We start from the raw sequence: 27659 nt of genomic DNA, 5'->3' as shown, positions 1-27659 counted from the left end.
TCATGAAGGATCAATGGCTATGTCTTCACAATAACCATGGTTGTAAACTTTAAAACCCCACGTGAGATCCTCATAGCAATTTCAGGGATTGCAAGGAAAGTAAAAGCAATAAAACAGAGGACATTGGTGGCTGTTGTTCTTTCTATGGCAAGCTGAAGCAGCTCAAATCATGCTGCACAGTGGGGAAACCAGAGATGGAAATTCCATTGGAGGACYTTGAGGAGCTGGACATGACCATGTCCTTGCTCCTAGCTCGTTTGACCTTCTCCCCCAAGATGTTACATGCTGTCCTTTAGAGTAATCCATGGGTCAGGTCACAAAATAATGCTCAAAAGGACCAGTTCAGTGCCCTGGCTGTTGTCTTCCAAAACTGCAGATGATCACATCTTTCAAAGCATTGCTTTCTACCTTGGCTTCAAGCAGTTCCATCTCCTTGCAGAGAAAGAGAGCCAAGGCAGAGGGAAACTGCCCCAGAGCAGGGCTCTGGGCAAAAGATCTTCCGCTGTCCACATCTGTGTCACAACATGCAAGAGCACAGAGCTCTCCACTCTTTTTTTAATTTGTGCAAATGTTCTAAAAAATAGAATAAGCATCGAACAGCCACTATTGGTGCAGGAGTCTACTCCTTTGTGAATTGGTTCATTTAGGCATTCATTTAAATAGAGCAATTAAGATGTAACACAAAACAGAAGCTGCTTTCGGATGTCATTTTGAAGGCCAGATGATCTCCTCTTTATTAATATTATAATTTTCAACTATTGTCGGCTGATTTTCCAGCGCTGCGGAGCAAAAATAGCGAGAAGYGGATCCAAGATCCACACTGCGGCAGAGGGACCGGTCACCCCAGCGACACCCAACGTGCTCAAACCGGACAACTGCAGCCAATGCAGAGGTTCAGCCCCTCACCTTTTACACGCTTCCTGCTGCATCTTATATTTCACCTATTTATATACTTCACCGTCTGGAAGACCACAGCACTGTTCGAGGCAACGCGTGTCTGCAAACCTCTGTGAAGAGCCAGCAGCTTCCTCAAATGAAAAACGCGATCCTGGAGGGAGCAAAGTGCTTCGCCGCCGCCACGCAGGAACAGAGACGGAGGAATGCGGGGGAAAAGCAATTAAAGTATGATGATTCTAAAGGGGAATAATTATTTCACAATTACTCAAGAACATTACTTTTATTGCCCTCATTAGCTTTTATTTTCCAAATAGGCATTCGGGTTCCAGCGTTTTTCTTGCACCTGAGGAAGGTTTCCCACCTCCCTGCTCGACGACGCAGGGACGTCCGCGCTTTCGTCCTCGGCCGCTGCTCACCCTCGCCCTGATGCAAGGTTGTTTTTATAATAAAGCGTCAGAAGATGCAGTAGAATTTGCAATTATAGGGATGAAAAAATATACATATACACATACATATATAAATAGATACATCTCACTGATTTCACTGCAGGAAATGCAGTTTGGAGTGATGAAAAAAATAAATTTGCCCCTCTGCTTCAAGAGGAAAGCGAGTTTTGCACGCTCTACCTGCAGCACCGTGAATTTTCTCCTGAGGGTGATGCTCTGCCAAAGCGCATTCCTTTCACTCCATGGGGTTTTCAGAAAGGAGATGGTTTTGCACATCTCTGCCCCGGATCAGGTGGGTGCAATGCGCTTCTATTACCCTACAAATTACCTATGGCATCCGAATAGTGTAAGTGCTTCTAAGACATCAAACATGAAAAAATGGCTGAGAAATAGAGTTATCAAAGTTTTTAAAGCATTTGTACCTGATGATTAATTTGGAGGCCAAGTACATGTGGGGGGGAGGCTTAAAAACCTGCATGATCATACTACTAGTAACCTGAAGAAACATAAAATAATTAATAAAAGTGCTAAGAGTTATCATAGACTAATGTGGCTCTAGGCAGCTATTAGAAAAGATGATAGAGATAAGGTCCCCACAAAATTCTAATTATTTAAAAGGTATATAGAGATTCATTTCCCTTTTTGAAGCTCTTTTTTGGTCAACAGTCGAGAATTTTCTTCTCCTTCTGCTTTGCTTTCCATCAATAGAGACCCAAGTGATCTCAGTTTAGTTAAGCAGCAGGTCATAACACTTAAAATAATGCTACTACCRAATCCAAAGCAGCATAAAATGAACAGGTGAAGTTATGGTTCCAGAAAACAGTTGAGCCCCAAAATTATATATATTTATATATTATCTCTAAATTATAATATATATATCAACAAAGTAAATAGCTGATAATAATTATTTTGGCAATATTTGAGCTTACCCTATGGGATAAGTAAAGAAAGGAAAAAAAGAAAGGAAGGAAGGAGTTGATTTTACTATTTATGGTTTTCTGCTAAAAAAAAAAAAAAAAAAAAAAATCTATTCTGCAGCTTTGCCGAAAAAGGTAGGTTTGGCTTTTTTAAAGTGCAAGCATGCCCCATGAACAACAGCATCCTGTATTTATCAAGCAATATCTAGCTAATGCTCAGTGATGTAAAAATATATTGTACTGAAAATGTATTTTGGCTGCTGCTTAACCAACGTCTCGCTGCGTGTTTGCACTAGACTCACCCCAGGTAAGGAGAGGCAGGAATTCAAACCCCRAGCACCTTCACGCAGGATTGCCAACCCACCTGGCCACATGTGGACTGCTCTGACACCAGCATCACGGATTTTAATGACATGACAYCCAGGCATTAAAAATTAAAGTCACACGTGAACTTGGCTCTGTGCTGACAGACACTCTTAGCTGCTGCATTAAAGGTGAGTCCGGTCCCAGGGAAAGCGCGGCAGACACCGAAGCACCTTTGGTGGCTTTGCAGAAACCCGTGCGGGGGGGCTACATGAGCAAAGCACTGCGGAACCGCGGACTTGGCACGTACGAGCCATGAATTCACCAGGCAAATTGCAGTGAGCTCACGTTTTATAACTGCACTTAGTCACCGTTAACCCCCTCCTGCCCTGCTTGGAGCAGGGCTGCCCGTGCGCTTCTGATTACATCTCCCCAACCCGGCTCAATTATAGCCTCAACTACGCTCAAGATGCCCCTAATTCCTGCTTTTTTGGGCACAACAACCTCTCCTCCAGCACTCACAATGGGTGCAGCATCCATCTCACCATCCGCCCTCCAACACCCAAAGTTACTGCGTTTTTTATAGTCCTACAGCATCTCTCTTCCGGTGACATTTCCATAGGGATTTTTTATTACTGAAATCATTGGTACACTGATGCCATGCACAGAGCTTAAGTATCCTCAGTAGCCATGCTTGAGGTAGCCAGCTCCCTATTTCACTGACACATACTCACATAACAGCAGCAGCAAACTAGGGACGAAGGCAGCGTTTCAGAGCAATTAGCAACCCGGGTCAGAGCATCTTAACCTCGACTGCTGCCCAGCTGGCAGCCAGCTCATAAAATAAAGCATTAAGGAGCCCCCCCAAATTATTCCTTGGGGATTCTGCTACTCATTGAAAGGAGGATATGAAAAAAATGTGTTTTACAAAGAGCTTAGGTACCTGTCGGCAATAGGAAGTGTAACAGATACTGTATCATAGCAATTTCCTAAAATACAGGATAATCTCCAGAATTTCCCTGTAAAATAGAAGGGAAGTTTGGTGGGGATTTTACATACAAGCAGGTAATTGCCTCGCTGTTGAACCAGAAAGCCCCCTTCTGCTCGCACCYGGGCAAGTGCTGCGCAGAGCAGAGGGAACAGTGGGGTCAGAAGTTTGACACAGGGTCCCGGCTTGGGCAGGACACACGTGTCCTCGACTCCATGGCCAAAACAAACTTCTCCTTGGCGCTCATGAGGCCAGACAGCTGGGGACATGCAAACCCCGTACCACCGCATGGTGGGGGGGATAAAAAAAGGRGGGAGAGAGAAAAAATAAGATGCTTTCAATGCTGCAACGCAGCTTTGCGGGAGGGGGTGCAGCAAAGCTTAAAAATATCATCAAGTTTAAAACTTTTTTTTTTTTAAGCATGGAGATTGTGACACTAACAATTTAAGCTGCTTTTGCAGACACCGATGTGCACGCGTGATCTGTGTCCTGGTGATACTGAGTTGCRGGGACACAAGCCAGCAGTGTCCCCTCACCACACAGTACCAATAGCCATGTGGAGGGACAACGTTTTCCTCCTCTGGACACTGCACTGTCACCCCCTACCCGAATTATAAAAGGAAACGCTTGCGGGGGGTACATGCCGAACCCCCTCTCCAAGTGTCCCTGCTAAACTCCAGGATTTAGCGATCGCCTTCGAAGCTGGCATGCACTAGAGGMATTCCTGGATGTGCATTTGTCCCCACTGAGACCTAAGTGCGCTTGGGAGCAGCTTCCCGGTGGCAGGAAGAGTGGGACAACACAATCCCCCCGCCCGAACCCCGCCAAAGACCTAAAGTTATATAAGGCTCCGCACTGGCCGGCGGCCGCTTTTCCACCCCGCGGGACGGGGAGCGAAGCACGGAGGGCTCAATGGGGACATGCCCGGTGGCAGCGAGACCCTGTTGGGGGGAGGTCGTTCACCAAGGCCCCCCCGCTACGCTCGGCTGCAACTTTCGCAGCCCGATGCACATCATGCGCGTGCAAACCCGAAATAAATAAGTAAATAAATAAGGAGGAAGCAAGCAGCTTTCCAAGCAAATCCATCTCCCCAGTGCCAATGAAAGCGGGTTCGGGTTTTATTGCCGGCGGCCGCCCGAGCGCTGCCTCGGCTGGTGCCCAAGCCCCTCGCTTCGCCTCTCACGACTCGGGCCACCGTCACGGAGCAGCCCCGAAATACCGGGCGTGCGGGGACAAAACGCAGCCCCTGTCCTCAGCATCCCCGCCCGCAGCTCGCCTGCGCGGCCGCGCAAACTTTGGGCTAAGGGGTCTGGGGCAGCCCCGGCAAAACAAGCTCAAAAATAAATTAAAAAACAATACAAAATTACCGCCGATCTCTGGCCGGGTTCGCTCCTCCGCGCCCTCGCTGCTCGCATCGCCAAGGCGGCGCCGCGCTTCTTCCCCCACGCAACCACGGCCGCGCAGCCGCTCCGACCGCCGGAGCCGCCGCCCGCCCGGGGCTGCGCGGCGCGGAGCAGCTGCCGCCGAGGAGCCGCGAGCGGCTTTGGGGGGGGGAAAAAAAAGAAGAAAAAAAAAAAAAAAAAAAAAAAAGAAAAAAAAAGAGAAAAAAGGAGGAGGCTACTCACAGCCTGTCGGGGACAAGCAAGCGGCCATCGACCATCATCTCCGGCAGGAAATCCAGCTTGAAGGCAGAAGTCATGCTGCGCGGCGGGCGGAGCGCGGCGCCGGGCTCGCCTGGGGCGCGGAGGGGCAGGCGCAGGTGCGGAGGCCTCCCCGCGGCAGCCACCGGCGCTTGTCACATCGCTCCTCTCCCCCTCCGCTGTTATTTTTTTTTTTTAATTTATTATTATTTTTTAATTTCTTCCTTCCTCCTCTCCTTTCTTTTTTTTTTTTTTTTCCTCCTTTTCCCCCCTTATTTTTTTTTCCGCCAATCCCCTCCGCAAGCGACTGCCGAGGGAGGCAACGCTCTGCGGAGCACCAGGTGCTGCGAGGGGAGGCGGAGCCGCCGCCGCCGCCGCTCCGCGTTAACCCCCGCGCCCCCGCCGCGCTGCTCCGCGCTGCGCCGCCCCCGGGGCTCCGTGCCCCGCTCCGCGCTGCGCCGCCCGACGGGCGCTCCAGGTGCGCGCGCACGGGCTCACACGCAAAAAAAGAAAAAAGGGGGGGGGGGTTGAAGAGGCCCTTTTACTAAATTCCATGGAAATAATAATAAAAAAAGCCCCCTGGTTGTGCTCCTATTTTTTTTTTTAATCTAAAATTTCTAAGATTTCTGTGTGTCCCCTCCATGTCTCTCCTTGCCCCACTGCTATGCTGGATGCCTCAGGGRTGCGGAAGCACCGTAAAGACTCCCTGTGCCCCAAATTAAATCTCTGACCCACCTATCAGCTAATTGCACTTATTTTACCTGGCTAAAAAAAGCCCAGGTACTTAAGTGGGTGCTTAGGGTGAATGGTTCCATGTGTGGACATCCTGCTCAAAGTCTGTCCTGTGCTTGGCATTGGCCGCAGCCAGTGCATGGGAGCATCCAAAGCGAAACAAGCRCCTTGTTGGACCTACAGCACCTTCAACCTATGGATAACTCCAGGCAAAAGCCCCGTGCCGTGTTGCAGCCCCCGGAAAATCCCAGTCCCTTGTGTCCTCAGACCTGCTTGCCTCGACCCAGCACCACTCTGCCAAAAGCATCTTAACCTCTTTGCGGAGGCTCCCGGAGGTCCGCGCAGCCGAGGCAGCCTCAGTGCTTATACCCCTGCTACTTGCTCTTTCCCAGTGCTTTTTCTTCCCTACATTTYATGCTTTCATTTACCCGACACTGGAAAGAAGCAGCCAAGCCTAATTAAAAGCTACGACGTTGAAACCGTTTGCGCATTGCCCCGAAATAAAATTACGGTGACCGATGCGTGGCCGTGCTCTGCATTAGCCCGGCTTTTATTTAAATTGCAGCCCGCGTGGATAGGGCAATAAAAAGACAGGCTAGGCCAGCTGTAAGAGGCTGCTTTATTGCACTTTGCCGTTTTAAGCAGTTAAAAAGAAGAAGAAGAAGAAAGAAAAAACCTCAGGCTGCGAAATTTTCTGCCTGCTTTGCAAGTCTAAAGCCAGAGGAGGTTCGCTCGGCCCTCGGCGTAATCCTTGCTGGGCAGCTGCAACCCGAAGCGGGCGCCTATGGGGTTATTAACCTCCGCCGCGACGGGGAATGTATAGCGGGACATATAGAGAGCCTGCACAGAGGAGGAGGAATAAGGCGAAATAGGGAGACTTTCGCCAGCCGGGCTTTGATCTGAGGCCTCCATGGTGCTTAATCCAGCTCGTGGATTAACTTTCCATTTCCCAAGCYGGCCGGCACAGAAGGGGCTGGTTTAGCAGCTGGGAAACATGGGCAGCTCGCTGAGGATGAGGAGAGGCTTTGGAATGAGGAAGAGGAGTCTCCACCCCTGTGTCGCTGGCCGTCCCTCGGCGTCATCATCTGCTCAGGTGGCTTCGAAGGACCCGCTGTGCTGCTGCTGCCCAAAAAACAACCTTGTCCTCTGCATAGGGCACGGGGATGGGGTGAAGGCAAAGACCACCAATAATTCCACCCAAAACTGCAGGGTCTCCGTGTGCTTGTGCTGCTGCACGAGGTGCGAGGGCTCAAGAAATGCTTCGTTAAAGCGCGCGTTCCTTTGAAATATTTATTTTCCTTTTAATTACATGTGAATTAGCTGGAAGAAGCTGTAGGGAAGCCCTCTTACTGACTTAAGCCTTCTCAGCAGTTTGTTAAATTCTAGCCTCAAATCCCTTGAGGGAATAGTGGATTCAAAGCAGCTTTTAATCATACTATAAGGAGGGTGAAGTAGTATGTAAGTAGGTCATAGAGAAAGCATTACAAGTGCATAGGTTATTGCTTTATTTAACAACCCCAGTGTAACACACTTTTCCAAGCACATTTGCTTTTTCCGTTTAGAAGTTGGAGGCAGGAACAGGGTCAAGCGTGAGCCGAAACCCGCTCCAGGAGAGACAGGGAGATGCGAGCGGAGAGAAGCTCGCGGGGAGAAGCTGCGATCAAATCCATCGGGTCTCCATCGTAAATAACATGGAGCCTCCGTGCAAATTAACTCCAGCACCCAGAGCGGCGAGGAGTGAAAATGAAGGGGATACCATTAAAAGCAAGCTGGGGTATGTTGTTAGYGGTTAGGTTTGGCACCAGCTTAAAGTTTTGGAAATATCTTCCTTAGGAAGATTTTTGGTTGCCTTCTATACTTGAAAATATGTATATTATCTGTAATACGTATGCATGAAAATATACAGACTTAAGCCTGATATGAAACCGAGCACTTAACCGAGCCCTTCCTTCATTTGTGTTTCAAGAAACAAAACAGCTCACCTCTAACCCCAAAGATTTTCCAAAAAGAAAAGGAAATTGCTGGATAGAGCGGGTACATGAACTCTGCATATTAAAATCTGAGTGGCTTGTGGTTTTTCACTCCCCCCCCAGTTCCTACAGGCTATTGGAGCTAAGCAGCGATTTTCACAAATAAGCGTCATTTAAAATTAGCACTGTGCAAAGGTACCTCAAATTAAGCCCTTCTAGAGCTTTCGCTCCGAGCATACTGATGTGATGCAAACTTGGTTGCTATAGTAAAACTTCCCACTCACTTTTGCTTTTTTTACTTTCCCCCACCCCTACTTTATACCAAAGGAGAGGTGAAATCAGGGGCCCTYCTGTGGGTTGGCGGCGGGTGTTGGTTTCTCTCTCTCATTTCTCCCTATCATCTCYCTAAGCAGGGCTGAAACGGAGGCTCTGCAGCTCTGATTTCCCCTGCGCTCTGTCTACAGTCAAGAAGAGCCATGCACAGACACATGGTAGGAGGTCACTGCTGCATTTTAGAGCCAATAGCAATGGGCAAAGCCAGATGTGAGGCTCATATGGGACAGGAGGAGAGGAAGAGCATTAGGAGAGGAAGGAACCCCAAAGCAGACTCCTTTATCACCCCTAAAAGATCCAGAAGAGGGACTTACTGCAACATCTGATCGTCTGAATCCTCCACACTGCCCTTCTGATAAGCACAGTATCTTCACACCATTGATCTACGTGTTGTCACCTTGTCCCCTTCTACCACACGCTTTCCTTCCCCTGCAAATCCTRACAAACAGCTTTATGGAGTTTTACAGGTCTTTTCTCACTCGTGAAGTGCCTGGCATACATCTTTGGTGCTCAAAACTAACAAGCAACGGCCCCGATAATATAAAGTAACTATGTTTGATATCATTATTTCCTGCAGACAGAATCCATTAAACTTCAGACAAGTTGAACAGAGAAAAAAAGCTTCTACAGCAACTGTAACGCATTCAGACAGACAGAAACTTTTTTTTTTTGTCTTTTATAATAAATAAATAAATAAATAAATACAGAAAGTCAAGAACAGCCACATGAGTCAGATCAAAAGGTCCATCTAGCCCCTGACCCAGGGGCTGATAATGGCTTGTAATGGATGCACAGGGACGGAGCACGAGCACGGCAAGTGTCCCGTGATCCTTCCTATCTTCTGTCAATCAATGGTCTGGGGACTTCCTAAAGTCAAAGACTGCAGCAAGGCATTTAACAGGCTCAAAATCCTGGATTTTTTTTTCTTTTTTTTTATCCCCCAAACTCGCTCTCCAAAAGGAGCATGTATAAAGCCATATGTTTATTTCCCCCTGAGTTGCCTTTAAAAGGGATCGTTCTTAACCATTTCAGAGATTAGGGCATAGCACAGCAGCCAGGAGCGTCAGCTTTCTCTCCTGAAGCAAGAGGTTTAAATACACTTTTTAACATAACACGTTTCACTGCAGTGGAGTCACAAGACTCCATTTGGAACTTTATATATATATATATATATATATATATATATATATATATATACACACACATATATATAAAAAACACCCTCCCCATCTGAATCCTAATTCCATAGCACCAATAGCTTCCTACCAATAGCAGGTACCTGGCATTGGCATCCTTTGGAGAAAATGACTCTTTAGGAAAAATTTTGGCCACAGGAGCCCGCTCCGTTTGGAGGAGGGTTTAACCAAGTTAACCGCGTGTGCACGAGCCAAGCATCCCTGTGATTCACCGGTGCGGCGCTGCAGAACACCTAATGTTGCCCAGGCAGCCCTCTCCGTGTTTTGTTATTTTTAAAGGGAGTTATATAACTCCCTCATTAAAATTAAATGTGGGCTGAAATGATGCAGGCAAATTCTCAAGCGGTAGCGCGAGCTCCTTCCTCGCGTTTCGGCTGAAAATAGTCCGATCGCTTTCAGGCAGAAAAGACAAGAATGAAACCAAATAATTTTTTTTTTTTTTTTTTTTAACGGTTGAAAACAGAGTCTTTACAGATTCATATTTTCTGGTAATTCACTGCTTCCTATGGAGAGCAGGTGGCTGCATGTGAATCTCAAATTCAACCCAGAGAGCCTGGCTCACGTCACCTGCAGACACCTCTGCTAAAGCCATGGCCGATTTCCACCTCCCCCCTTCTGATTTTCCTTCGTTTTCTCCCACTTCAGCCTTCTGCTCTGTGTTCCCACCACAGCCAATCCATCATTTGGCATCCTGCAAGTGCTGTATTTAAAACTTCCTAAGCAATTTTATCGCTACCCTTAATCCTTTGAATCATGGAAAAATGAACAACTTAAAATTCAGTTGCTCTGCCAGGGATAAGGGTCACATCAACTACCAGACCTGTTACATGGAGGACCAGCTGGATAGTTCTCCCTACTCCAAACACAGTTTTGTGTGGTTTTATGTTTTATGCTTTTTTTTTCTTTTTTTTTTTCTCTTTTTTTTTTTAATACAAGCATCTTTTTTACTCTAGCAGGGCATCCTGCCACCTCAGTCTTATTGGCACGTTGGCTGGTTTGCAGAACCGGGACACTTCGCTGTGAGGACTCATCAGTGTCTCATCCCGTAACATGGCCACACTGCCCCACGTAACACACTCCAAACCCAAGGGCAGATTTAAAAATAATAAGGGCAGATTGGGAAGACTGAGTTTTCCAGTAACATCAACCCAACTGGGAGGTCAGACGCCCTGATGATGTCCCTGGTGTTTGCCTATCAAGTCCTTGCAACTTCAGAGAAACTCAAGTTGCTTGTGAGAAAACCCCACATCCTTCTTGTGTCCTGGTCTAACCTTCTCATGGTCATGAGACCAGAGCCAGAGACCAAAAAATTCAAGCTGGACTCAAGATTTTTGGGAAAACCCACTCCTGGGTGTTCCTGCCCATCCCCTTCTTGCTAAAAACAAGGCAACCCCCACTGAGCACCGACTTTGAGCTTGTTTGTATCACAGGGGCCAAAAAACGCAGTATAATCACCAAAGGTGGGAGCTTTGCCCTGGCTTTCTTCTGGTTATAAGTGTATATAAAAGGGAAAAAAAAAGATATGTAAAATATATAACCAATATAACCAGGAGAAAAGCCTGCATGGGAGAGAAAATCCTGCAACAATTTATTGGTGGGAAAAGATGTTATGGCAGTAGATTTTGCTCKAGTTCAGCACTGTGCATTCTAAGAAACAGAACTGCTCCAAAAGCAGGCAAGAAGGAAAGAATTTTCCTTTTTTTTTTTTCCAAAAAATCTTTTTTATTCTCATATGATTTAAATTTCACTCGTACAAGAATGGTTATCTGATATATATGCAGCTGAAGACTTTTGGGGGGTTTATTTATTTATTTCCTTAAGCAGAAGGAGGGCGAGTGGGAGCTCGGAGCACTCTGGGTTCGAGGAATAAAAAGCCCACAATGAGAAATGTTTTAAGCCATGGGCACGAACGCACGTGCACACGCGCAGGCGCCCGCAGGCCTCACGGATACGGAGCTGGGGCAAGAAAATAACCGCTCCCATCAGCAGGGCTGGGAGCCGCTTCCAAACACGCGAGATTATCCATATTAATTTATGGTAATCTCCAAATGAATGCTGCGCAGGCATTACAGGTTAGCCAAAATACTACTTGCATCTAATGAGAAAGTACCACAAAATATCTCCTCGACTGATTTAGTTTGCATCTTCCAACACCCCTGGAATTAAAGAGAATAAAAAAGCCGCCCGCAGACAAACCAGAGCCGTGTTTCCTGTTGGAGCAGCCGGCTCTGCAAATGCCACAGGCGAGCAGCCTTTCACTTGCTATAGGGTCCTCTTAGCCATCTTGCTTTCAGATTTCATCAACTTAGGTGTTTTCGAGGCTGTAAGCAGTGAACTTTCCATCAGCAGCATCTTCAGCTAATTAACCCTCCTGATTACAATAATTAGTATTGATTCACTCCTGAATGACTTCTTAAGTATTCAAGCACAATCTACACTTGCAGGAAAACTTCCAGATATGAATATTAATTGAATGCTCGCCTTTGTTTTTCAGCCCCAAAGGTATAGTTTGCAATCTTATATACTTAAATTTGATAACAGAAACACTTCAGTTTTATTCTCGCCTAACAAAGAGAATATTAACACGTTGATGCTGGAGATTGTGCTTTGTGGAGCCGAGGAAGATGCAGACAAAGATGCCAGGATAGGAAGTAAACACATTTCCCATGCCTTTCCTATGGCAGAGCCCAAGTTAGCATCTCTCCAGCTCTCACAGGCAGGAGTGAGTATTTTTTTTTTTTTTTTTTTTTTTGCATTTTGCATCTTTTTTCATTTTGCAACTTTTTTCATTTTTCATTTTTTTTTTTTTCACTTTTGGCGTCATACTTGGTTACCGCCAGAAGAAATAGCTGCCTGCAGCACCGTCCGAATGAGTGTCCTCCTGTAGTAAAGGCAGGCGATACCTCTGGGTTTGGTGGCCACAAGGCACCACGTGGCTTTGCCAAGAGGTGAGGCCCGGAGCAGGTGACCCTACRCTGGCCCTGCACGAGGTCTCAAGCTCTCCCATGTTGGAGCCTGTCTGCTGAGAAATGGCTTCTCCTAGAGATTGCCTCCACTGCCTTTGATGTTAATAGTAATTGTCACGGTTCAAAAWGCAGTATTTCACTAAATCTGCATGGAAAGATTTCTTTCTTTTTTCTTTCTTTCTTTCTTTTAAGGAATGGGGTTCACACAGAATAATGCGGCAATTAGGCTTTGATGTGAACGCGAAGCCCGAAAATAACCTTGGGAATGAACAGACCAAATGGCAACACATGGCAAAAGTCCTGGTTTTGTGGAGTTTACCCCAACCATAGGCCCTGATGCGGTTTGTGGCCTGGACACTCCTCTCTGAGCAGACAAAAGGGTCTGCTCCTGGCTACCACTAATGGGTGCATATAACGGAGAGCAGAGTATTTGCTCTCTTACCATCATCCACAGCTGCTCCGATGCATGATGGAGGAGAACGTAGCCAAGGAGACATCCCTCCATCCTGCCACGCATGCCATGGCCAAGTTGCACTCAACTAGGGTTGCTCCCAAGCAAGTTCTCCCAAGACGCTGCTACCATGGGACAAGGCTGTGATCCAGACATGCACCACAAGGACACAGAACATGCATCACGACCTCTTGCTTCATCACCTCTAGGCTTGGTCCACATTGTAGGCAACACTGCCCTTCAGTGCCTTCTGCACTAGTTGTATCCACCAGATTTGCACCCCAGCGAAGGGGAGGAGATAACAGCGAAAGAAATAAAAAATACAAAAAAAACCCAACCAACCAAACAAAAAACACACTAAAGTTCTCAGTCTCCCTCAAAAACGTTCACTACTGAAAACGCAGGCTGTGGAAAGCCTCCATCCTCACCAATTTATGTTTAAGGTCTCTTTTTGCTGTTTGTTTTCATCATAGAAATCAATGCAGTACAATCCAGTTAAAAACAAAACAAAACAAAACAACAAGTATGAAAGCCTTAAAATTAATTGACCTCTGGAAAAAAAAATGTAAAAAACCACCGTTAAGTATCTATCATTTCTCTCAGAAAGGCTTACAGCTGCTAACAAAAGCAGTGATATGTTTACTTAGCATGTGAACTATTTAAAGACTTTGAACACTTTCAGAAACTCCAGAAGCTAGGTTGCAAATTTAAGATATAACCTACAGTCCAAAAACCAATTCACATTTTTTTTTTCTTATAGAAAGCTTTGTAGCAGTTTCTTTTCAAAACACACACTGGGCATGAATGTATTCCCAACCCATAACAACAAATAGCAAAGTGGCAGCTGCTCTAATCTGCATCTGCTGCTTCCTGAATAGATAGATAATTCACGAAATGCCACGTGAATAATTTGTTGGATTTGGCGATAGGAATTGTCCAGGTAAATTATTCTGCTTGACCTTAAAAAAAAAAAATCTCATGTACGTGAATAGCTGGATGAGAAAAATGGAAAGTGGCAGCGTCTCACGCTTTCAGGGCTGCTTTTATCTTTTTCCCTGTTTCCCTTCCCTATACACAATTATGCAGCAGAGCTCCCAAAGAGCACTTAAAGTTGATACGATTGGGCAAAAAAACCCAGCAGAATAGCCCAGAAGCAGGTGAGGGTTTTGCCAGATCAATAAGTTTGCTGGCCCCAGTTAGTGGAGAGGGGGGCGATAAACCTGCAACTCAACACGCCGCCTGCCCCCTCCCTGGCACTGGCTGCCGCGCCAGAGGCGATGTTGGGGACACGCATGCACACAGGAGGAATAATGACCCCCAAAGATGAAGAGGAATAAAAAGGGGCTGAGAAAGGAGAAAGGGGGTGGGTGGGAAGAGCCCCAACCAAGAAGCATCCGCAGCCCCGCGCGCATGGAGCGCCCTTGACAGCCTCATTGTTCCCTGTCCCATTGTCAGCCCCAAAGGCGCATCCGGGGCTCCGCCGGCTGCCGGCGCGGACACAAAAGGCTGCGCTTCCCCAAGCGGGGCGCCAGTTCGGGCAGAGAGCCCGCGTGTGTGCGTGCGTGTGCGTGCGTGTGCGTGTGTGTGCACGCGCGGCCGGTGCTCGGCCCCCCGCGACAGGCCCACGCGCGGGCGCGTTGCTGCCGGCGAGCGGGGACGACTGGGCAGGCCACCGGGAACTCCGTACAGAGGCTGGGCAAAAATCAAAGTGATATTTAGGGCACCCGCTGTAATATGGAGTCTGCCTTCGCTTTCCCCCCCCTTTTTTTTTTTTTTCCCTGTGCTTTTTGCATGCCTAGTGCATAATAACCAAGCAGGCAGGTATATTGCAAAGCAGGCTCTCAAAGCAACACCCGCTCCCATTAGGATTCATATATATGTATATATTTATTTTTTCCCCTCGCCCCTCTTGGTGCCTTCGGCGTCACGCCGGCGCTGCACGATCCGAACTCGTGGGAAGGCTCTGCCTCCAAACCGGGACGCTACTTAACGCGAACGCGGCGGCCTCACTTGCGGCGGGCCCCGGCAACTCGCGGGCGCGCGTTAAAACAAAGGCGGGCGACATACCTTAAAAGCAGCTCCTCATTTCTCATGGTAACAGYGGATTTGGGACAGCGCATGCTTTCTGCGCCACGGCTCGCAACAAAAGCCGGCTCAGAAGCGCGCTCAAACATCAATGCCGTGGGAGCCGCTCGCTAATGGCTACTCTTGCTCGCTCGCGCTCGCTCGGCGGCCGCTGAGTGGCGGAGCAAAGGGGCCCCTGCAGATTCACTAAGCAGAAATAATCCTCTCTGACAAGTTATGTTGTCTGGGCATATTTTGCATTAATGCACCGCGCTGCCTATAGGGGTCTTGTTTGCGTTCGCTCTAGCCTAGCCGGTGTTCGCGCTCTTAATTACCATTGGGGAAGGGGAAAAAAAAGAAAAGATTAGTGAAACGTCCCCCCCTGCCAGCTTGTCGCTGGAAAATATGTATAGTAGATGGAAGGAAGAAAGGGGGAATAAAAGGGTGAGTGGAGGGGGGATATAAGGCTGGGAGGGTTTCCTACGTGCTCACTGGAAACGCGCCTTTTGTTCGCCCTGCAAACTCGGTGGCYGCGGATGCAGGGAGAGGGCGCCGGGATGTTCCCTGACTCGGCCACCGCTCGGGGGGACCTGCCAGCCTTGATGTGGGTCATGGGCTGTCGAGTCACCATGGTCAAGTGAGGAGCCCGCCTGGGTCCCTGCAAATCCTGCAGGCTGCTCGGCGCACGCCTTGAGCCCACGCGCACCCTCAGTGCCCGCGCGCCTTGGCACAGATCTGGTGGCCAGGAAAGAGGTCGCAGTACCGCACAATTTACTTGCTTCCAGCACCTGAAAACCATTGATTTCAGGGGAATGACCTATTTTAGTTTGTATATTTGCTTTTTGGGGGCCTTGACTGGGAGACAGGTCATGTCATTTGCAGCAGTAATACGCGGTCCTCCCAGCTGCCAAGGTTGTCAACGAGACATTTTTTAATTTCATTTCTTGGTTTGGACTTCTAGTRCTGCTAATCGAGACTTTAAACCACATGGCTAGTTTGAGTTGTTTTTCTTTCTTTTTTTATTTAGTCTACATCAGGTATTGGGGTTGGTGCTTATTTACCAGACTGAGAATGCAAATAAGATGTTGATGCTCTTTCATGCCAAAGACTTCTCCGCACCATGCTGGCAGTATATATGCCTCTTAAAAATGATTTTCATTTTCTCTGAGGTCCTATGTTAACATAGGAACTACGAAACACTTAATAAACAAGAAATCATCCAAAACAGAGAACTGCCTAAAAAGCCCAGGAGACACTAGATACACTAAGCTAGGAACAGATCTGGGCATCAAACTTCAGTTCAGACTTTCACAGGCTTCCGGTTACATTGGTGATAGACTTGAACCTCCTTCCTACACACTAGTATCCTAAAATATACTGAAGTGACCTCCTGATGCAATGATACTTCTTCTAATTCTTTCACAGAACTTGATATTTAAGAGCTGGATCTTTCTGGTGAACTCGAGTCTGGGAATGAAGGCAAAGAGGGAGTAGTCAGTGGTATAAATATACTGACAGCAAGTTCTTGCCTTCTATAGCAGCAGCTGTAGACTTCTATTAAGGCCATAAATTGTTCGCAACAGAAACGATCCTTTTGTTCTACACTTGTTCTACACTCATTTAGCCTGGTGAGAGCTGGGGATTACTTTTAGTCATTCTGATACAGCATTTGTCAAACGACCAAAAAAAGACAAGTTAAAAAACTTCGGGATAATCTACTTTTAATGATGCAGAGAGATGAAGATGGTAGTTGAGGGAACACGGATCTTGTGAAGGACCACAAGTCAAGAAAAGATGGGCTTTAATTTGTTCTCCTTTTCGTCTGCAAAACATGACTGCGATTTGAGCCACTCTCCTAATAAAAAATAATAAATCATTTTAATGATTAGCAATTCTAACCAATTCCATGTTAAAAGTCATGCGCCAAGGTCAACTAAGACAACATAGCTTGAACTACATGCTAAAAATATCTGAGTGGTTGTGGAAGCTGGCCAGGAAAATGCTGAACCAACATGATAAATCCCATACCTCCTGCCCCAAATACTAAATCCACTGCTAACATTTCAGGCTGGGCCACCAACATSCACCATTCCTCCTCCTTCACCTCTGCAAAGGTGTAAGTCTCCACAATGCTGAGCCTGCTCTGCACTGCCTGGCCGGACATGGGTGCAGAGGCAAGTGCCAGGGTAGGCTGGAGCTCAATGGGAAGTGTCAACAGGGCTGATAAACTGCTACAGTTCTCCGAAAATATGGCAAGTATCAGCATCTTAAGACACTACCAGCTGAAGGAACAAAGCTTTCTTTTGAGGTGTGAGCAGAATGGCCCCCATGGAGCCTGTGGTGGGAATCAATGGGGCTTCTGTCAGGCTGTGCTGTGTGGACGCCAACGCTCAGCCATTCCTGGGCTCTGAAAGAAGGCGAAGCAGCAGCCTTTAGGAAATGAAGCAGCATATTATGGAAGGACTCATCTACCGCCAGCCGGGTAGATAAAGGAAAGAAAAATCCACAAAGTGGCAACCCAGACGGACAGAAAGAACCTACGTTCTCTATCACACATAATGAAATGTCTGACAGAACAACATCTGCAGCGGGAGCACAGCTGCTGAGAATGAGAGGGAATATGAGTATTATTTTTCAATTGTAAGATGTACTAAGCAGGAGTGCCTTTAAAATAATATGGCTTAAGGGAAGATTAAACCAGATGCACAGGGCTATCTGGCTTCTTTCAAGATGAAAGTCCAGCTGTGGAGTTTAAATTCGACAGTTAACACTAAAATTGATCGTAGATTCATAACTGATGTGAGTGTATGGACCATTACAGACAAATTGCATGCAGTTGTGGACATTTATTGTATATAGTTTTATAGTTTTGCTGCAAATTTAATCCCAAACCTTCTAAGTCTGGCCTATGAGTTTGCTAAATTAATTATGTTACGTTGCATAAACTTGAAAGGCCACAAGCACATCAATCAACTACAGASGAAAAAGCACCAAAACTTCTGTGTATCTCTGTGCTTGCTTACAGTAATTTTAAAACATTCAGAAGCTAAAAGCAAGGGTAATTCATTGCACCAAGCAAGCAACGTTGAAAGTCCAGCAATGAACTACATTTAATGACAGAGAATTGGTGGACAAGCGTCCACAACAACAGCCCCAAATGGTGAAGCAATCAGCAGAGGAATAGAAAACCTTGATTCACTTTCCCATTTTACCATGCTAGTCCTTATGCAAGCCAATTAACCTCTTGTTCAGATCTCCATCTTTAAAATGGAAAAACTCAATAACTGTGCAGGGTATGGTGGCAATAAATATGAGCCTGAGAGGTATTTAAAGCACTGTCTTGCCAGGAGTCACACAAAYATTCGCAATATGTCTCCTCCAGGCTGGTGGAACTTGCAGGCCAAGACCCAGCTCTCTGGTGCGCGGTGCAGCTATTTCAGCACATCTTGCATTTGTTTTGTAYAGGTGTGAAAAGCTACTCCTCTAATCTGATAACATTTCGCTGTTCTAGATGGCTAAATCCCACTGTTGGAGTGAAGCAATTTGTATAAGCTAGTCATCTAGGGTTTCTCTATTGTCAATGGAAGGAGATTAGTTATACTAAAGAGCATTACCCTCTCTCTGCATCGACAACACAGGGATTAGATCCCTAACTTTCAGATACATTAGGCAAGATGAATTCTGCTGATGTGACTGATGCCAAGGTGAGAAACTCTATGTTTCTCTTGAGTATTCCAGGTGGAAACGCATGCTCTGGTGCTGACAACGGTGCTGCAGGGTCCCAGGCATCGTGATGGCCCTGCCCGTGCAACTTGGGCATCTCAGGCAGGTCTGGCACCTCCAGACATAGCTTGGACCTGACTGTAGGACTTCTCCAGGAATTCAGGTTTAATCAGACAAGAAGTAGAAGATGGATCAACCTCAGCTTCAAACTGGAGTATATTGAGTCTTTCCAGTATGCTTAGGGAAAGCAGACAGGTCATTTAGGAATCTCCTCCTAAGATCTCCTACCAAAATGAGCAATTCACATGTTGCAGTTCTTATGCCACTAGAAATTGTAGAACAATAGACTTAGAATTGCTGAAACCAACGTACATTGAACCATGTTGCTTAGCAATGTGAAAGGCAAGGTGACTCAGGCTCACCTCTGCTTTTATTGAGGCTTTTACTTTTTTTAAAAATGTAGAATAAATTGTTTTATTTGTTTATCTGTTTAGACTTTTTTTTTCCTGTTCATTCAGCCATTAAGATAGCTGCACAAAGTATATCAAGCTTGGTATTGTCTCCAGAAACCTGATATCTGAGAGATTATACTGACCAGGAGAGCAATCTTCATATGGTATTAGACAGTCCCACATTTGCTATTTATATTATGCATGTACATACAGGTTGCAYTTCTTTACTCTCACAGGATATGATAACACAAGACAAAGAAGCAGTTCCTCACCCATATGTATCTTGACACAGCTTCATTGCAAAATCTTATCGCTCAATTGTGGAGGCAGTTGTATGTGTGCATGCCACACTATCTCCAGGACAGATACTAACTCTGTAGACGCACTGTGTGTTCATCATATCCACAGTATCTAAGGGTGTCATCTCTGTGCACAGGAAAAGGAAAATTACTTTCAGACTCCTGCAGTAAAGATACAGCAAAATCACGGTCTTCTGGTTGAAGCATGCAATTGAGAAACAGCTTAGCATGTGCCAGCAACTCCTTCTGTCTGTTTTGGTCAATCTTTTGAATTATATGCCTGCCTCTCCTATCTGAGCCATGGGGATAGCAATGACCTGCAAAACACAGGCCAGCCTAGGGGATGCAAGAGGTCTTTTCTGGCCTTACTCTAAGGGCATCAAAAGAGCATCATGAAAATTAAATACTAGTGACAAAATCCACAGAAGCACAAAATGTTGCTGAAGAAGATTAATATTTGGGCTGCATGGGAATAACAAGTTTCCTCCTTAGAGCATGCAGCAAGGTTGGTTGCCTCTGTGGGTGCTGTTGGACAGCACTAACTCCAGGCATCTTCACATCTGGAGACAGAAGCCCCAGAGGGAACAACTCCTCCTTTATTAAATAATGTTCTTGGATGCTTCTCTCTAGCTTCAACAGCGAGTGGGGAAAAGTTCCAAACCACAAGGTGTAGCTAACACAGCCTCACACTCCGGAACGTTTGTTTTAATGACACTGTACTGCTTGAAACAACTTACAACTGACCAGGTTGTGATTTGCAGACACAGTAAATGTCATGAGAACATCTGGCCTGCAACTAACATTAAGGAGAATAAAGCTGATAAAGTGAAACAAAAGAGGCAATTGAGCACCAGATCTGAGAAAGAAAAGGAGGTGGAGAGATCATGAACACTGCTGATTGCAGAATATTCCCTTTAATTTAAAACCTATTTAAAGTATAAATAGAAACTCCTGGGTTTAAAGAGGAATATATTTTATATCTGTAGTAATGCCACTATTGTCACTTTTAGAGATGCCACATGGTGTATCATGGATCTTGTGTTCTGATGAGCATAATCTAATGAGAACAGACGTGTACAATAGGTCCTGTATACATACAGAAACGTATATATTAATACAAATGAATTAATGAGAACAATGTAAATAATTACTAATGAGAAGTCAATGGCTCCTCTTAAACTAAAATTAGAGAGAAAATCATATTTAAAAGTACTATCGTGCCTAATCTAAAATGGTCTTCTGTGTTCTACACACAACAATCATTTCATACATTAGTGAAATGTATCCAACRCTACAGATAAATGTGGATATTCAAAAACAAACGGTCAGGAGAGAGAGTGAATAAAATCATCAGTGAAAATGGAATCCAAGCTTACTTTCTTGGACTTAAGAGTCTAGATGATTGAATCTTTTCATCAAGAGAACTTTGAACTGTGATAAGTGGACCTTCCTCCTACACTGTCCTGCATGAAATCTAGGCTTATTAGAACAACTCATTTTTTTCACATATGAAGTTACCTGAAGTTACCTAAAAAGGTAGTTAATGTAGCACTGTTCTATGGAGAAGGGAAACAAACTGAAATAATTGTACTATGAATCAGATGAAATGATCCTTAGTTGTAAGTACTGGTTCAGAACTCCTGCTTCATTAGCTGGCAATACTGAGTTAGACTTTGAAAAAAAATTGAGAATTTACATAGTATGCATTTCCTTTGATATTCCTTCTGAATGGAAGAAATGGGTTCAACAGCATACAGCAGTCAGAAATAAAACAGATTAGTACTTAAAAAATAAAATACATTATTTTATAATCAAATTGCACTTCAGAGCTAGGATGTTGTTTCATGGAAAAGAAGAAATCAGATCCTGTGAAAACACTCTGAAAGATGGAGGCATTTGAAAACTCACCTAACTTGATGTTCATAGAGTCAAAGCATTCCTTAAAATGCCAGAATATCAGTTTTCAGAGGCAAAGGTTATCAATTCCAAAGTTGCTATTATTAAGCCAGCATATTATTTTGAAATGAACTGTACATCTTTTAATAATGAAATACCTAACTAAGGAAAGTGTTACTTAAGGACACCCTAATGCTGTGTAACGCCAGGATACCATAATCTAAGTGAGATAATGGAGGCAGAATAATAGGAGGAGTAAATCCACTTGCAAAAAGCTCTTTGCTGCAGCAAGGAGACTGATTCCACAAGAATGAATATTTTAGTGGACAGTTTAAGTAGATCTGAAGCCCAGAGAGAGTAATGGTCAGGCTATACCAAAATACTGGAAAAGGTAGGGTCAGATTGTAAATAAATTGAATCCTAATGTCGAGTCCCAAGACCATGGRACTTTGCATGACCAATTTCTTTGTTCTTTCCTTATTCCTTAGACATATTTTGACCTGATCAGTCTCACTTAAATTTCGGTGCTCAACAGAGAAACTCAAGAGCTCAGTGACCTTTGACTTCTTCCACCCTCATCAATGAAAGCCAGATACTTCTACTGGTAATTCAGATCCAATGTGCCAAAGATCTCAGTTTGGCTAGACAAGAAGTCTAGATGAACTAGGGTCTGCACTTAACGTTAGTGAAGCACCAGCAACTACAAGAGATGTTTCCATGTCTATCTTGCCTGGAGATTGTCTTCCAGAAGAGTATCTGGACAGTGGGTTCAGACCCTGCAATGACATTAGCTTGTGAAATGGGCTGTGCCATGCTGCTCCTGTTTTTGTCTCATTCTTAACGAATAAAACTTCTCGATATGGCAAAGATGTATGTACAGCAATTCCAAAATGCCTTGAGATTATTCTCTGTAAAAAAAAAAATGGCAAAAGACCCTCTGTTTCAAATGCTTTCCATGACCTATATCTGAGAAATGCTTTTCAGGAAAAGAAAAAGGCATAAGAAAACCAACCATGTACTTTTTATCTGCCCCTCTGATTACCAGCAAGCTCCTCGGCTTCTCATAATAACCAGATGCTCAGATACCACTTGTCAAAAGCAATTTCTGTGTCTCCAGTGGTGGGTTCCCTGCAACGCTTACCACATTGCTAGCCCCAAAAGAAGGCTAYGAAATGAAATGGGAGTGGAGGGGAAGGCCAGAGGGTAAACAGGGTGCAAGAGGAAATGAGTCATTTGTACAGATTTCCCCCGCCCCGGAACGCAGGAAGATAATACTGTGGAGCTGCATGAAGGTCGGCACTTTTGGGATATCTGTCTGTGCTCTTGAATCATTGGGCACAATTCATGGTCAGCTCACAGAGTCTTGTGGGACACATCCATTTGGACACAGCCCTTCAGTGCTAGGCATGTGTTGAAGGCTACAGGAAAACCGGCATTCCAATCTTTATAGTGGAAGGGCCAAGAACTCTATTAAAGCACTTACATATAGCAATATTAAATGCTTGGTAAGTCTCCACACTTATTTGCACCTTCAGTGTTTTCAAATCCACATCTTCATTTTGCAAGGCTAACTCCTGCAAAATTTGGTGAGTGCACTTAACTCCAAATTAACAACCTGTAAAAAAAGGTTCTTCCCATCTTCTCATACCCTGTTGTTTGTAAAATCTACACCCCAAGTTAATTTCTTGCTGACCTTGTGCTGATTAATGCAAATTAAATTACATGTTAATTGCCCCAAATGGCTTGCATGCGGCCCAGAAATCAGTTCTTTTTGATGCTGGTAAAACACATTTGTGATTTTTGCACAATAGTTACACAGAAGTCATTATTAGTCTTCCAGTATCTTCAAAAACTTTTTTTTTTTTTTTTTTTAACAGCCCCTTTTGGAAAGCAAGGAAAAATAAGCTAAAAAAAAATAAGCTAAAAAAAAAAAAAAAAAAAGCATTATTAAGTTCTGATCCAGTGTTGCAAAAACCTCACTCCTACCTCATGGGAGGAATTTTGTGGCTTGTTCAGAGCTCAGGTTCCAAGAGGCATTTTACAAAACCTTGAGCCAGTTTTGTGAATGCCGTCACTCCCTAATCCCCTTGTGCTTGTCAGCAGAGAACACAGGCATTTGAGTTTGSATGTCTGACTTGAGGGGGAAGAAGGCAGGGAAACGGCGACTGTTATTTTAGATCGACCTGCAATATTCTTGACATTCAAAAGAGAGCAAGGAAGTATTTCAAGCAGTGATACGGGTGGAGAAAYTCTTCGAAAGAGACTGTGTTGAGGTCCCAGGATATCCGTGTTATTTTGGCACCAGGTCTGAATCCCAGCTATCAGACCTCATGTATCATGGTGCACTGGGGCTCTGCTTGGCAGTAGGCATGGTGATCAAATGCTCCCCAGCCATCCCTGACTGGGGATTTAAAAGTGACAATTTAAATCTGACATTTAAAAGTGCAAATGCATTTTGCATTTATGTCCAGCAGTGGGGATAAAATTTGATTTGTRTCATAAGGAGGCTAGAGAAAAAAGTATCCCAAGTGTGAAGTCATCCAAAATAATGGTTGTTTCTTCTTCACAATCTTTGCAAAAATAAAGTAGACACTCCCTGCCACATTTTTATCTTTTCTTGAAGGTAAATGAATGAGGTTATGTCTATTTTACAGAAAGAGAAAATACCATGCAGAAAAATTAAGTGAATTGCCCCAAATCGTACATGCAACATGAAGCTGAGCTGAAAACAAATGAGGAGGAGAACAGTGGACTCAGATGGTTTTCTCCCATGGCTATGTACTTCAGGAAACGAGTCTAGAGTGGATCAGCTCCATTCAGAGGCAATGCATGCCCTGACCAAAAAGGCACAAACCATCTTCCTCCACGCTTCCAGCTACAACCATTCTTATCCCAACATCCAAATGTAAGAGCAGGCAGCAGGCCTAACAACTTCTACTGCAAAAGGCCTGGAACCTTAAAATATGGGAAAGTCAAAGGAGGTTGAAGTCATTCATCATTTTCAGGCCTTCTCTAGTCATTCAAAAATGATGGAAAGAGTAGGATGAGCTGATAAAAAGGTTATATATGTACATATATAGTAACTCAGAGGTGAGCTGGTACTTTGAGATGCTTTCTTCACAGCCTTTTCCACTGACTTTCCACTATCACTATTTCTTCTTGCCTTCCCCAGTATCCATGTCTTGAACACACTCRCTTAGGTAAGATTCCTCTGTTCTAGATATTGACTTTGACTTCTACTACAAGCTGAGACTGCCAAAACCCCAGCCCCTAGCTCTACTTATTCAGACAGCATTACCACACTCCATTTTAAACACAAGTGCAAAGTCAATGTTTAGGAAGTTAAATAACTCATAGTCGACCACSTACAGCTTCCCAATTCAGAGACCAATGTATGCCCATCGACCACATGAGCTCAACTCCACAATGCCTGCCCTAAGGGGCCTGCGCTGTTGAGTAATAAAAGTATTTCCCCCTCCAAAGTCTCTTCCAAGCAGCGATCCTCCCGTCACACTCAGTTAAATTATGTGTGATGGGTCTGTCATTAGGATTACTCTGTCGGAGAGATGGCTTGGAGGCTGCCAGCTTCATTAAAGATCTTCAGTGGGACTTTGCGGGGCCTTTCACTTACCCTGAGCAAACAACAAACACACCCTTTGTGCTCAAGAACAAAGGCAGTTTTGGCACTTTTGTTTGATGTCAGTCACAACTTGAGATTAAAGCTGCTGTACTGAGTATTTCAAAGTTACTTTCACCTCCCCCCTCCCTTAAGCTGCTACTTTCGATGTTCACTAGGCACTTCAAAAAGGTTTACAGCTAAAAACCCCCAAACAGAACAATATTAATAACAATCTGCTTCAGAAGCACTACATATTTTTGGCAGCTGAAAGCATTTCACTTGTGTATGTGGCTGAGGAAACGAAGTGCAGGAACTGGGTTTTTCTTAATTACTTTGCACTGGAAAAACTGGGGTGGATTTTTAAGCAGGGATTTCTGTGTTCACTTTAAGGCAGAGCAGGCTCTTTTCCACTGAGGAAGGTGGAGTTCATTGCAGCTGAACCTGGCACTATGGACAACAGTTTCCGTTTTCCTACTAAAGGGTGCAGATGGAGAAGCTTGTATGAAGGCTGCATAAAACCCAAGTCCTTGTCTTCCCTTGTGGTCTCCATGCCYAGAATGAATTTAAGTTCACTGGTTTTCACCACATTTCAGAAGAGACACCCAAAACTTAGCAGAACGATATCCAGGAGAAGTTTACACTTCTTTTCACAACAGACACATTAACACACAGTAGGGTGCTCTAGAATGCATCTATCCCCTTACTCCAGCATATCTCAAGGGGATTAAGGTGGGTTGCTATAAAAACTGCAAATATTAGAGAGGGTATTTGTTGGTCCAGGAAAGAAACTAGTGAGCAGCCGCAAACCAAGACTCTCTGGAATGAGGCAAGTCGTACGTGAACTCGGTGCTCAACCACACATGAATTTCCTCCTGTCTTGATCCGTAGGAGATAAAAAATATAAGTCCCTTCCACAAGGCAGAGGCTCACAACCCCCTCTCCTCTCAAAACAGTCTAACCTGATTATGTATAGCCAGTTGATCCAGAGCGGCTCTTCCAAACCAGTGTGGACAGCTTTGCGCTCTGCTTGACTGTCCTCCTAAACTCCAGCTAAATGAATAGATAAAAAATGTTACTTCTCACACTACTCATCCCCTCAGAATATAAACTAATGAAGGTTCATGTTGTGCTCCCTAAATCTTTAGTGCTGTTAAAAGACGGATGAGATGGCTGTGAATGCAGCAGCCCTCCCCTTCAGCCTAGATACCAAACACTGGCTGCAGAAGAAGACAAGGTGAAGGAGCCACCATGCACCAGCCAAGGAAGGAGTGAGTGAGTGCTGTAAAATGCTTTTGAGAGAAAAGGAGTGGGCACTGTCTGCAGTTTACCTGTACTTGAAGGTCTAAACTTTGCCCAACTAGAGTTTCAAGCGCTTTCTGTTCCCGTCACTTTTAGAAGTAATGAAACTGCAACAGATTGTGATCTCTTGATATTTGGACCTCCTTTCCGGATCCAAAACAGCTCTTACAAAACACTCTCAGAAAATATTGTGGGAAGTCACAGAAATGTGTGAGATCTGGGATTTATACTGGGCAAATCCTGGGATCTGTGCATGATTTTTGTCTTGCTAGTTCTTATAGAGGTCCATTTGATGGCACCCAAGTATCTTTTTTAAAGCATCCAGGTTTTCTGATGATGCTGTATCAATAAAAGGCTAGAAAACATATTTCAAGGTTTTTTTTTTTTTTTTTATGATTGACTAGCTACAGAGAGGACCATAAATCTCACAGTTACTCAGGGGCCACCTTGCTACACTTGATAGTATTTCCAGGCTTAAATCATCTAATTACTGCAAGCATCAGTAAATGTGTCTAAATCCTAACTTTCAAGTCAGAAACCCTCCTTTGGACATAAATTATACGGCCAGTCTCACCAAATGATGTGTGCAGATGTGGCTTGGTAGCAGAGCGCTCTAATGCACAGCAGCCCTGTCATTAATATCAAGTTTGCTTTAAATAATGAAACTAAAGTTAAAATGTTTCCCAGAGGACACAGACTGTAAAGAGTAGAAAGTCATATTGTGGGCAAGAAAGTAAGTTCTGTAGTTCACAGTATCTTCTTAAAAGCAAGCAAGCAACCAGGAGATGTACTTGGGGGATTTCTGGTCCACAGGAGCTTTCCCATTCACTTATTCAATGAGCTTTATATTATAATCGATTGTATCAAGGCTTGTCGTTACGGTCTGTAGAGGTTTGTTGGTACAATCTAAGGCAGCATTATGATCTGCACATCCATCATGTTCTGCAGATTTCTTACAGAATCGAGGAGCCTTCATCTCCTTATTTCCAGTTCACAGAACTACGCTGGGAGGGAGGGAAAGATCTTACAAAGGGTACTGTTTTCCTTAAGCAGCAGGTAGAGGAATTGCKCTAAGAAACATGCAATGCAATGGCTCACTCCGTCAAGCTGATAGTTGCAAATTATTATCATATTTTTTAAGAGTTGCATTGACTTTTAGTTCGTATTTTGCTTTTGTATGGRTTGCTGTGCTCCCAGGCTGGCCGTGTGACTATTGCTGGGGGCTGGAATGCTGATCGTGAGAGGGCATTTCCAATTGCTCAGAGCTGTGTCCACTCGCAGGGCTGAAGTGAAAAGCCCTAAAATGAAAAATATGTATGTTTGAAGTGCCTTGATGAAGGCACAATGCAATGAAATGCTGTAGACAACAGCAGATCCATGAATTCACAGAATTCACAGAATATTTAAGGTTGGAAGGGACCTCTACAGATCATCTAGTCCAACCTTCCTGCTCAAGCAGGCACACCTA

General features: G+C 44.8%; 1 protein-coding gene across 7 annotated transcripts in view; it reads right to left on the bottom strand.

Moving 5' to 3' along the window:
* CELF2 (CUGBP Elav-like family member 2) overlaps positions 1–27659 on the bottom strand; it is a 380720-nt gene that overhangs the window by 194562 nt on the left and 158499 nt on the right. For 2 of the 7 annotated variants that reach the window (XM_026033316.1, XM_026033319.1), the window contains exon 1: positions 14907–14926. The exons of 2 other annotated variants lie outside the window; for them this stretch is intronic. Coding sequence is in view for 2 of the 5 variants with exons in the window: in XM_026033320.1 (XP_025889105.1) it covers positions 5177–5250 (74 nt within the window). In the remaining 3 variants the exon portion in view is untranslated. Of the gene's footprint in view, positions 1–5176; positions 5251–14906; positions 14928–27659 lie in introns of those variants that run through there. 3 more of the 7 variants (XM_026033320.1, XM_026033321.1, XM_026033317.1) reach the window with 2 other exon arrangements.

The sequence above is a fragment of the Nothoprocta perdicaria genome, unplaced genomic scaffold, assembly GCF_003342845.1.
Source record: "Nothoprocta perdicaria isolate Ctin4 unplaced genomic scaffold, notPer1 scaffold_127, whole genome shotgun sequence".
Taxonomy (NCBI): Eukaryota; Metazoa; Chordata; class Aves; order Tinamiformes; family Tinamidae; genus Nothoprocta; species Nothoprocta perdicaria.
The sequence above is the reverse complement of the archived record's forward strand: the minus strand, read 5'-3'. Positions and strand labels throughout refer to the sequence as shown.